The sequence below is a fragment of the Mobula hypostoma genome, chromosome 6 (genome assembly GCF_963921235.1).
Source record: "Mobula hypostoma chromosome 6, sMobHyp1.1, whole genome shotgun sequence".
NCBI classification, from domain to species: Eukaryota; Metazoa; Chordata; class Chondrichthyes; order Myliobatiformes; family Myliobatidae; genus Mobula; species Mobula hypostoma.
The window spans coordinates 158,094,490-158,107,218 of record NC_086102.1 but is presented as its reverse complement, the minus strand read 5'-3'; the positions used below and the strand labels follow the sequence as shown (position 1 = coordinate 158,107,218).

At 41.3% G+C, this 12,729-nt stretch overlaps 1 protein-coding gene across 3 annotated transcripts in view; it reads left to right on the top strand.

The window, feature by feature from the left end:
- dnajc10 (DnaJ (Hsp40) homolog, subfamily C, member 10) overlaps positions 1–12,729 on the top strand; it is a 49,439-nt gene that overhangs the window by 26,467 nt on the left and 10,243 nt on the right. For all 3 annotated transcript variants that reach the window (XM_063052034.1, XM_063052033.1, XM_063052035.1), the window contains exons 15-18: positions 796–912; positions 5,614–5,715; positions 5,806–5,961; positions 11,607–11,740. In XM_063052034.1, the coding sequence (XP_062908104.1) occupies positions 796–912; positions 5,614–5,715; positions 5,806–5,961; positions 11,607–11,740 (509 nt within the window). The remainder of the gene's footprint in view (positions 1–795; positions 913–5,613; positions 5,716–5,805; positions 5,962–11,606; positions 11,741–12,729) is intronic.

Sequence of the window (12,729 nt, the reverse complement as noted above, 5' to 3'; positions counted from 1 at the left end):
TGTATTAAAAAAGTAGTAAGGCTCATTTATGAAGCTAATAAATAATTAGTAATAAAACATAATTTGCATCTTATTGCTTTACCTGAAGAAGTGCTTTAAGACTTTACAAGGATTTCTAAGTGCATGTATGATTTTTACATGTATGTTTTGTAAAAGTATACAAGGATGTTCTGTGGGGTAATATAATCAACAGAGACATGCTGGTTTTAGTTTCATTCTCTATAATTAAATGATGTACATTGTACTCAAAATATGTTTTATCTCTAGGTTGTTCTTTAAGCTTCTACAACCAAATACGGCAAACAAATTTTTGTTATCAGTTGCTAACAGTCATTGTATGGAAAAAAAAGTGATGTTTACTTTCCCAGTATGTTCCTCGTACCTAATAGGGTTGTGTATGGTATAATTAAGGAAAATCAAATTTATCAACTAATTTGAGTCCTCATGACACAAAAAAGAAATAACCTTATAAATTTGAGGAAGCTATTGAAATATATTTAAACATTACAAAGTTCCCATTAATTTTCTCCTATGAATGAGTCCATGTTAAATCAAACAATGTTTGATATGATGCGAGATATTACAATGGAGAAAATAATTGCATGTTAAGCGAAGGGTAATTCATTAAATTCACAAAAATTCACTAAAAATGTATGAAAAATTATGACCATAATGGATCATGTCTATCTATTGCATGTGTGAAGCTGTAAAACAGTACTACTGGTGTCATATAAAATGAAATATATAAATGTATTTGTGATTCAAAGCTAAAAGGTATCACTTTCTCATTTCTAGTGGTGTCCTCCTTGTCGAGCCCTTTTGCCAGAACTACGTAAAGCTTCCAAACAGTTGGTTGGGCAACTTAAGTTTGGAACATTGGATTGTACAATTCATGAAGATTTGTGTAACAAAGTAAGCACAGGCTTTTTTTTGTATTATTTGACACTTACAGAGTGCCTCAATTGCTTTGAAAGTGCGAAAGAAACCAGGGTTAATTTTTTTTTGCCAAAGGACAGCGTTTTAAGGTAGATAGAGACAGAGTATATCAGAATGAGATTTAATTGCTATGGAGGCTAGAATGCACCTTATGATCGTAGGAGGAGGAGCAGAAATGCCAGTGAAGGACAGAGATTTATGGCCAGTTGCAATAGCAATATGATAGGATAGAAAGGGTCAAAGCCACACAGGGCTTTAAGCAAGAGGTGAACATTATAAATCTGATTTACTTGGGGATGCATTTGGAATAGTGATGCTGCCTATACTGTTGGGTATTTCCATTCAACAAAATTCAGAACACTGTAGGAACTCAGTGGGTTAATCAGCATCAATGGAGGCAAAATGTGAGTGTTGGTGATGAAGGTCAAGGTTTGACATCAAGATTGAAAGGGAAAAGGAAAGATTGTCAATATATCACAGTTAATGGGGAGGGGGTGGTGGCGAGTGGTGGGAGAAAGGGAATAGAGGCTGCTGAGTGATAGGTGAGGAGGGCATGATGGGCTGATGAGAAAGCATCCAAAAGGTGTCACCTGAGACAATGTAACACTTGCTATTTCTTCACGGGACTTTCTCCTACATTTCTGTTCTAGTTACTGGTATGAGATTTTAATCAATAGCCTGTTGACCTAGACAGGAGACTACACTGCTAAACTGAATAGTAGAAGGTGTCATCAAAGGCCTCAAGGAGCTTGAGAAAAGATTGCTGTCTGTGATTTTTGATGAGAACTGATGCATGGTTATCAAAGTGAACCAAAATGAAAGGAGTTGGAAGAGAGGCGGGCAAAAGTCTGATGGATTGCATGTTCAAATATCTGCAGAGGAAAGTGGGTTAGGGATTGATACAATTCTTTGAGCACAGAGAGGTTGAGGGTAAGTGTTCCAGGAGGGAATTGTTTTATTATTGTCAGATGTACCAAGGTGCAGTGAGAAATGTGTCTTGATCACTGTTTATAAAGATCAATTTATTACACTGTGCATGGAGGTAGTACAGAGAAGGGGGAGTGCAGGCAGACAATACGACGTTAGATCATAACGAAGTAGACAGAGGTCAAGAGTCTATCTTAGCGTACTATGGAATCATTCAATAGTCTGAAAATAGCAGGGTTGAAGCAGTCTTTGAGCCTGCCAAGCATGAATTCAGGGTTTTCTATCTTCTGCCCGATGGGAGAGGGAAGAACAGAGGATAGGATAGATGGGACCTTTGATAATCTTGGTTGCTTTACTTAGTCAGCAAGAAATGTGGACAGAGTGCATGGAGGGGAGACTGGTTATCTTTGATATCCTGAATTATGCCAAAAACTCTCAGCAGTTTCTACCAGTCAGCGGCGGAGCATTTGTCACTCCAAGCTATGATGCATCAAGAGAAGATGCTTTCTCTGGTGCATTGATTAAAAATTGGTAAATTTTGAGAAAGACATACCAAACTTCATTCGACTCTTGTGGAAGTGAGGTGTTAGTGAGCTTTCTTGGCTGTGGTGTCTCTAAGTGGTTGGACCAGGACAGGCTGTTGGTAATGTTCACTCTCAGGAACTTCAAATTCTCAATCCTCTCAACTTCAGCACCATTGATGTAAACGGCAGCATGTGCACTGCCTTCTTCCTGAAGTCAATGACCAGCTCTTCTGTTTTGCTGACATTGGTGGAAAGGCTGTTGTTATGCAACTATGTTACTAAGCTCATCTCCTTCCTGTACTCCAACTCGCCATTACTTGAAAGTTTGTATGCAAACTTATAGATGGAGCTGGATCAAGACTTGTTCAAGTAGTCATGAGTGTACAGTAGAGTAAGTGGCTGAGGTTACAGCCTTGTAGAGCACCAGTATTGAAAATAATCTTCGCAGAACTATTGCTACCTGTCATTACTGATAGCAGTGTGTTGGTCAGGACATTGAAGATCCAGTTGCAGAGAGAGGTGTTGATACTCAAATATCAGGGATTGCCAATGAGTTTACTTGGAACTATAGGATTGAAGGTAGAGATGTAGTCAATAACTAGTCCAACATAAAAGTTTTACTGTCTAGATGCTCCAAAGATGAGTGTAGAGCTTGGGAGTTGGCATCTGGCATAGACCTGTTTCATTGAAAGGCAAATTGCAGTGAATCAAGGTCATCTGGAAGGCTGGAATTAGTAGGAGCCTTGACCAGCCTGTCAAAGTACCTCATGATGGTAGGTATCAGAGCCACTGCATCATGGTCATTAGGGCATGGTACCTTGTTTTTCTTTGGTACCTAGATGATAGTGGTCTTAAAGAAGGTGGGATCCTCAGATTGAAGCAGTGAGAGTTTAAAGATGTCTGCAAGTACTCTTACAGTTGATCTGCACAGTGCCACAGCCAGGTACACCATCCATGCCAAATGCTTTCCATGGGTTCACTCTCCAGAAGACTGATTGTGCACCTGCAATGGTGACTGTGGGTTTAGGTGCACTGGAGCCTGTTAGGGTGGGTGGCAACATAACAATCCCCTTCTGTTCAAAATGTGCATAGAATGCATTAAGCCCATTGCGAAGGGATGTGCTGTTGCTGGTGATGCTGCCCAACTTTGGTCTGTAGCCTGTTATAGTGTATAAGCCTGCCACGACTGATGGCTGGTCTAGGACTTGAAATTGGACTGTAATTGTCTCTTGGCATCTCTGATAGCTTTACAGAGGTTATATCTTTATTTCTTGTAAACAGTCATAGTTATTTGATTTGGATGTTTTAGTCCTAGACTTCAGTAGGTAGTAGATCTCCCAGTTTATCTGTGTTTCCAGTTCAGGAACACCTGGATTGTCCTCTTTGGAACATGGTTCTCAACAAACTTGTTGATAAGTCTATGACAGTTGTGACAAAAATCATCTAAGCTGGAAGCTGAGTCTTTGCACATGGACTATTCTACCAACTTAAAGCAGTCATGTTGAAGTTCATCTGCCCTCATACCAGCGCTGTACGACTTTCAGTACCAGATCTTCATGTTTCAGCTGCTGTTTGCATGGAGGGAGCTAAGCCTAGTGGTCTGATCTACCAAAGTGTGGATGGTAGTGTAGGGGTGGAGGAGTGGTTGGCTCAGTAGGTGTCTTAGATGGTTGTATAGCAATGGTCCAGGGTGTTTGAGTCTCGGCTTCATATCTGTCTGAGGTGAGATGTAGACAGCCGTCAGGATAGCTTGAAGTGAGCTCCTGTGTCAGGTAGAATGGGTGACACCTCATTGTTAAATATTTGAAGCAGGGTGAATTGGAACTCACCAAGAACATCATGTCCAAGCACTAAGAGGTGTTAAGAAGCCGACCCCTCTACTTTAACTTTACCTAGAGATACTCTTTGCCACAGCAAGTGAATTGAGAAGTTCTCAAGTTGTATGGTGCAGTCAGATGAAGTATGTGGTAAGCCATATTTCAGTGAGACATAATACACAGCAGTCTCTCAGTTCTCTCTTGTAGTCCTGTGTTACCTTAGTTCATCAACTTTTTTTTCAATGGGATGTCAGTGAGTACTATGCTGGGCAGGGGGCTCTTTCGTGTTAAAACCCTTCTGGGGCATAGGCTGCCAACAGCAGCTAGCCAGAGTCCTCTGTCCTGAGCCAATCTTTCAAGTTGTCCTCAAGTTTATCCCATCTTCAAAACCTGGGCCTCTGTACCTCCCTCTGCGACTGGATCCTTGACTTCCTCATCAGGAGACCACAGTGTGTGTGAATTAGAAATAACACCACCGCCTTGCTGATAATCAACACTGCACACCTCAAGGATGCATGCTTAGCTCACTGTTCTACCCTCTCTACACCTACAGCTGTGTGGATGGCACAGCTCAAAGGGCATCTGTAACTATGCTGACAACACAATGACTGTTTGCGGAATTTCAGATGGAGGGGTACTGGAGCAAAAGCGACCAGCTGGCTGAGTGGCGTTGCAGCAATAACCTTGCACTCAATGTCAGTAAGATCAAAGAATTGATTTCGACTTCAGGAAAGGGAAGTCAAGGGAACACACATAAGTCCTCGCTGAGGTATCGGTAGTAGAAAGGGTGAGCAGTTTCAAGTTTCTGCATGTTAATGTTTAGATCCTGGGCCCAACATATTGATGCAATTATAAGGAAGGCACAACAGCCTCAAAGAGGTGCCGTCCATCGTTAAGGACCCCATCACTCTGGACATGCCCTCTTTTCATTACTACCATTAGGGAGATGATACAGGATCCTGAAGCCACACACTCAATGTTTCAGGAACAGCATCTTCCCCTCCACCACTAGATTTCTGAATAAGCACTGCTTCATTATTTTTTCCTCTCATTTTGCACAACTTAATTTATATACAGTATGTATAAAGGACCTGAATTGCCACCTGCACTAGAAGGTAAATGACTGCTGAAGGACCTGGAAGACCTGAAATGGATTCAACTGGCCTGTAAGTGATGATGTAAACTTTGAAAGGCCAGTGAGCCAAATAGTCCTGAGGCAGGAGAGAAAAACCTTGTCAACAGGTTAGGGAATAGCTGGGGCTCTGAAGGCGGATAGCCATGGTGAGTTTTGGAAATGAAGTGATGGAGGTAACTAAAGAGAGAAAAACTTTTTATACAATAATATGTCTGGGAAATGAGGCTTGATTGGGGAAGGAAAACTCAGGATTAATAATTTTGTTTCTTTCCAGCATGGTATCCAAGCTTATCCAACAACTTTGATATTCAACCAGTCCAATGTTCATGAGTATGAAGGCCATCACACAGCCAATGAACTTTTGGAATTTATTCAGGTATGAAGCTTTTATGCAAACTGAATTTGTTTCAGTAATTATTTTAAGTTAGCTAATAAATTTTGTTTTGTTATTTTTATTTACTTATAGGATCTCATAAATCCTTCAGTTGTTACACTGACACCAGAAAACTTTGAAGGATTGGTTATAAGGAGGACACAAGATGAAGTCTGGATGGTGGATTTCTATGCTCCATGGTGTGGGCCTTGCCAAGCGTTGATGCCAGAATGGAAGAGGATGGCCAGGGTAAGTAAAGCACCTTTATTTTGCACCTGCCAAAGGGTTAAATTAGGCTGTTATAAACTCATCTTCATTCAAATAATGCAGGGGGTAAAATACTCAGCTTCAAACTACTTGAACCCAAACTTGGTTGAATTTTAGATTATGAGAACACTCAGTCCTCTTTTATTGAAATTTAGAAATGCATGCATGCATTAAGACAGCGGCCCCAACCACCGGGCCGTGGACCGGTACCAGGCCGCAAAGCATGCGCTACCGGGAAATGATTTGATTTGGCGATATGAGTCAGCTGCACCTTTCCGCATTCCCTGTCACACCCACTGTTGAGCTTGAACGCACGCGAGGTCGTTACCTGCGCGTCATCCATGTCAGCGCGGGAAGGAGATCAACTCCTTGAGCTTGCAAATGACGGCGGGTTGAGAAGTATGTTTGATATAACATCTCTGCCGGAATTCCGGATCAAAGTCAAGGCTGACTATCTTGAGATAGCCACGAAAGCACTGAAAACGTTGCTTCCATTTCCAACATATCTCTGCAATGAATGCAACGAAAACTAAATTGCGGAATAGACTGGACATAAGGAACCCCCTTCGAGTATCGCTGTCTCCCATCACCCCTCGATAGGACCATCTTGTTGCAGGAAAACAAGCCCGGGGCTCCCACTGATTCTGCGATATTGGTGTGTTGCAATGATTTTATATGTCCATACAGGGAAAATATGTGCTGTGTGTTTAATATCCAAACATTACTTAAAATGTTATGATGCTATTGACTTATATAACCGTATAACAACTACAGCACGGAAACAGGCCATCTCAGCCCTTCTAGTCGGTGCCGAACGTTACACTCACCTAGTCCCACCGACCTGCACTCAGCCCATAACCCTCCATTCCTTTCCTGTCCATATACCTATCCAACTTTTCATTAAATGATAATATCGAACCTGCCTCTACCACTTCTACTGGAAGTTCGGTCAACACTTACTTCAAGCTCTCCTGTCCCCACCTGATAACTGAAGTAGCTGTGGAGATTGCGGAGGCATTAGCGATGATCTTTCAAAAGTCGATAGATTCTGGCATGGTTCCGGAGGACTGGGAGATTGCAAATGTCACTCCGCTATTTAAGAAGGGGGCAAGGAAGCAAAAAGGAAATTATAGACCTGTTAGCTTGATGTCGGTGGTTGGGAAGTTGTTGGAGTCGATTGTCAAGGATGAGGTTACAGAGTACCTGGAGGCATATGACAAGATAGGCAGAACTCAGCATGGATTCCTTAAAGGAAAATCCTGCCTGACAAACCTATTACAATTTTTTGAGGAAATTACCAGTAGGCTAGACAAGGGAGATGCAGTGGATGTTGTATATTTGGATTTTCAGAAGGCCTTTGACAAGGTGCCACACATGAGGCTGCTTAACAAGATAAGAGCCCATGGAATTATGGGAAAGTTACATACGTGGATAGAGCGTTGGCTGATTGGCAGGAAACAGAGAGTGGGAATAAAGGGATCCTATTCTGGTTGGCTGCCGGTTACCAGTGGTGTTCCACAGGGATCAGTGTTGGGGCCGCTTCTTTTTACATTGTACATCAACGATTTAGATTATGGAATAGAGGGCTTTGTGGCTAAGTTTGCTGACAATACGAAGATAGGTGGAGGGGCCGGTAGTGCTGAGCAAACGGAGAGTCTGCAGAGAGACTTGGATAGATTGGAAGAATGGGCAGAGAAGTGGCAAATGAAGTACAATGTTGGAAAGTGTATGGTTATGCACTTTGGCAGAAAAAAAAAACGGGCAGACTATTATTTAAATGGGGAAAGAATTCAAAGTTCTGAGATGCAACGGGACTTGGGAGTCCTCGTACAGGATTCCCTTAAAGTTAACCTCCAGGTTGAGTCGGTAGTAAAGGCGGCAAATGCAATGTTGACATTCATTTCTAGAGGAATAGAGTATAGGAGCAGGGATGTGATGTTGGGGCTCTATAAGGCGCTGGTGAGACCTCACTTGGAGTACTGTGGGCAGTTTTGGTCACCTTATTTAAGAAAGGATGTGCTGACGTTGGAGAGGGTACAGAGAAGATTCACTAGAATGATTCCGGGAATGAGAGGGTTAACATATGAGGAACATTTGTCCGCTCTTGGACTGTATTCCTTGGAGTCTAGAAGAATGAGGGGAGACCTCATAGAAACATTTCGAATGTTAAAAGGCATGGACAGAGTGGATGTGGCAAAGTTGTTTCCCATGATGGGGGAGTCTAGTACAAGAGGGCATGACTTCAGGATTGAAGGGCGCCCTTTCAGAACAAAAATGCGCAAAAAAATTTTTAGTCAGAGGGTGGTGAATCTATGGAATTTGTTGCCAGCTGGGCAGCAGTGGAGGCCAGGTCATTGGGTGTCTTTAAGGCAGAGATTGATAGGTATCTGAGTAGCCAGGGCATCAAAGGTTATGGTGAGAAGGTGGGCAGTGGGACTAAATAGGATAAAATGGATCAGCTCATAATAAAATGGCGGAGCAGACTCGATGGGCCGAATGGCCTACTTCTGCTCCTTTGTCTTATGGTCTTATCGCTATATTCATGCGAGAAAAATCTGTGCTGTGTGTTTAATATTAAATTCAATAGATAAACACTTTGAGCAACGACATTGAGTGTATTAGTCACTTATCACCTATATTGCAGTCGTGATTAACACCCCCCCGAACAGAATCGCCAAAAACAATTTGCAGAAAAGAAATCAGCACGAACACGGATGTGCAAGTCACGCATGCACACTGGTGCCCGCGCAAGGTTTCATGGTCATTGTAGTTTTTCTCAGGGTAACCCCAACGTTTTGACTGCTACTCTTGTCCGTTGGCAACCCTATCCCCCACCCCCCCCCCGTCCGTAGGGCAAAAAAGGTTGGGGACCCCTGCATTAAGAAATGATACAATGTTTCTCCAGAGTGATAACACAGAAAAACAGGACAAACCAAAGACTAACACTGACAGAACCACATAATTATAACATACAGTTACAGCAGTGCAAAGCAATACCATAATTTGATGAAGAGCAGACCATGGGCACGGTAAAAAAAAAAGTCTCAAAGTCCTGATCAACTCCCGAGTCCCCAATAGCAGGCGGCAAAAGGGAGAAACTCCCTGCCATAAACCTCCAGGCACCGACAACTGCTGATGCATTGGAAGCACCCGACAACAGCAACACTGAGTCCGTCCATCCAAAAACTTCGAGCTTCCGACCAGCCCCTCTGATACAGCCTCCCGAGCGCCATCCTCTTCTGAGCACCTTCGACCTCACCCCAGCCGCCAGAACAAGCAAAACTGAGGATTTGGAGCGTTCTCCTCTGGAGATTCTGGACCACACAGTAGCAGCGGCAGTGAAGCGGGCATTTCAGAAGTTTCTCCAGATGTCCTCTGTACTCTTACGTCTGTCTCCATCAAATCAGAATTGTGCACAGTACCCTACTTGACAGAATACAGATATCATTCACCGGAGAGGCCGCGCGCGCTGCGTCACGTCACTATCTTCTCCTCCTCCTCACGTTTAATATGTGATACTAAGTTATTTGGAAGTAACTTTCAAATTAATTTCTAATGATTTGAAGCAATCTTAGCTTCATTAGGCTATTGCCTTCATTTTAATGTGACTCACACAATGAATTGCTTTTTATTTCACGCTTTATTGCTATTAATTTTACTTTAAAAATATATGAATGTAGTAAGTTACAGATTTTGCACAACGTGACATTAGCACTGGTTGAATTTTTAAAATTTTGCATTTATGGAAACTAATATGTGCTGGCCTTAGGTCCGGAATACTTGTGCAGAATTGTGTCACATTTGCACCAGAGGCTCAACTATTCTATGTCGTAAAGAATCCAAAGAAGTGCAATTTTGGTCCGTTAATGAAAGGAATGACATACTTGAGCAGATACAGGAAGAAATAGAACAATTTAGTTGAATTTATGTCAATTGCTTCATGGTTAAACTAGTTTGAAAATGCCATTTTTTTAAAACAATAAACACAAGATTCTGCAGATGCTGGAAATCTTAAGCAACCCACCAGAAAATACTGGAGGGACTCAGCAAGTCAGGGTGCATTTATGGAAGGGAATAAACAAATGTTTTGTGCCGAGACCCTTCATTGAGACTGAAAAAGAAGGGACCAGATCAAGAAGGTTGCGGGAGGGGTGTTAGAGGAAGTAGTACAAGCTGCCAGGTAATGGGTATGTTACTGATATAACCAGCACAAGTTAACGAAAACTTGAATTACTTTAAACATAACATAACTTCTATGATAAACATAATGACATTATTGAAACTCGAGAGAGAGAAGAAAGAAATGGTGAAGTACTGTAAAGACTTTTCAGGTTGGTTCAGGAGCCTGATGACAGAGAAAAGGCTCTTGTTGAAACTTGACGTGTGGGTCTAAGTGGCAGCAGGGAGAGAGGGCACAACCTGGATGGCAGAGGTGCTTAATGATGGATGTCATCTTCCTGCAACGTAGTGTTTTGTAAATGTCCTCAGTGGGCCATCAACCTGTTAAAATTCATTTTGTCAAATCAGTGTAAAATCAACCTAATAAATTAGTTCTCCTGAGATTTGGATTGAACTGAAGATATGAGTAGTAACCTTTCTAAAATATGTATAACTATCCTGATGGAATAAGTGAATGAACTAAGCATCCTGATCATCCGCACCCCTCTGAACAATTATGATTCAAAAACAGACATTTGATCCCATTTATGTCAGTCTCAAAATCAACAATGGTATTCTTATAATGTACAGATCTCTGACCAGTTGATACAGATGTCAGCATCTACTCATAAACAAGAGAAAATCTGCAGATGTTGGAAATCTGAGCAACACACACAAAATGCTGCCTGGCCTGCTGAGTTCCTCCAGCATTTTGAGCATCTACTCACTGGCTGTTTTGCATATCATTGAAGGCACAAGCAATGCACATAAAAGTTGCTGGTGAATGCAGCAGGCCAGGCAGCATCTCTAGGAAGAAGTACAGTCGACGTTTCAGGCCGAGACCCTTCGTCAGGACTAACTGAAAGAAGAGCTAGAAGAAATTCCAGCATCTGCAGATTTCCTCGTGCTTGCGTCACTGAATGCACAGTTTGTTTCTTTTTCCCCCTTAAAATAGAGCATAATAATGTTTCAGAGCATTCTCTGACAACTGTCCTGTAACAATAATAAGAATGTGTAGTTGTTTGAAAGCCTAAGATACAAAAAAACTTAGTATTGGATATTACAGGAATGCTGCTCAGATATTCTGCATTGTGGATGCACCAAAAGACATAGTGAGCCAATTAGTATACAGGATCAACAGAATTAGCTTTTTCTGTGTTCTGAAGAAAGAGCATTTCTAATTGCACATTAAGGATTTGCATATATTTAAAAAGTAGAAAAAATAAGGAGGTGACCTAATTTCCAATTTCGGTCCAAGATAGACAAATCTGAAAGGCTTTGAAGACCTTGTGTTGTAGACAATAAACTTTATATTTCAATCCCTCCTGGTAAATTAGGTTTAAAGTGTAATTGTAGTGTATGTAACTTAGTAAGTACAACACTCAAACTTTTGTATCCAGTAGATTTCACAAGGCTCAATTTTCCCCAAATTATTTGAATACTAATATGTAGCTGGCTTCTCTTTGTAGATGCTAAATGGAACGGTCAAAGTAGGCAGCATGGACTGTCAGAAGTACTATTCCCTGTGTCAGAAAGAAAATGTGCAGTCCTATCCAGAGATACGACTCTTCCCACTGAACACTAATAATGCTTATAAATACCAGTATGTATTATTAAAAGCTTCTTTCCTTATGTATTTTACAATTATTTAATTCATAGTTAATTTAACCTCTAAGTAATGGCTTACACGAAAGTTGCATATTCTCATAGTTCCTTAGGTAGAAAGCCTACCTCTCTCAAAGCATTCCCATCACTTGCATTTCTCCACTTATTTCTTAATAATCTGCTCTCTCTTACAACTCCATTAATCCCTGCTCCTTCCCCTCCAACACTCTGTCCTACCACTGACACGTAGGGTAACTAACCTACTAGCCAGCACATCTTTGGAATATGGGCAAAAATCAAAACACCTGAAGGAAACCTTGTGGTCACAGGGAAAATGTACAGCCTCCACACAAACAGCAGAGGTCAGAATCAAATCTGGTTGCTGTTGCTGTGAGGCAGCACCATTCCCTGTCATGCCACCCCAGAATCACTAATCCTTTATCTACTTCTGCCTCAGCTGCCTTTTTAATTCTACATTTCTGCTAACTTTGAGCATGTGATCCAGATGCTTTGTATGTCTCATTACCTGCCCAAAATTACAACATATTTACATGAGGGATTGGAAAGCATAGCAGATTGGTAAACAATCATTGTGGAAATTTTAATTGAAGCCTGGCCAGTAACATGATGTTGATTTTTTTTTCTATTCTGTAGAATGTGAAATTTGCTAATTATTGTGGTTTTAATGGTCATGCTTTATTGATTATGTCTTGTTCTTGCTATTAGTGGCCAGATCCAGAATATATAACTGCCAAAATTCAGTATTAAATGAATATTCCCTATGAAGATTGGTTGCATTTGGAAGTAGATGCTACACGAGAGTTGCATTTTAATTCTACATTAAAGAATCTTCACCTATCTTTAAATATTTACCCAGCAGGGGATCTTAATGAGTTAATTATGGAAACAGTACATAGCAAAATTGATGGTCAAAGTTGATTAGTTTTTTCGAACACAAAAGCTACTGTGGGGTTTAGTAGACTGGTC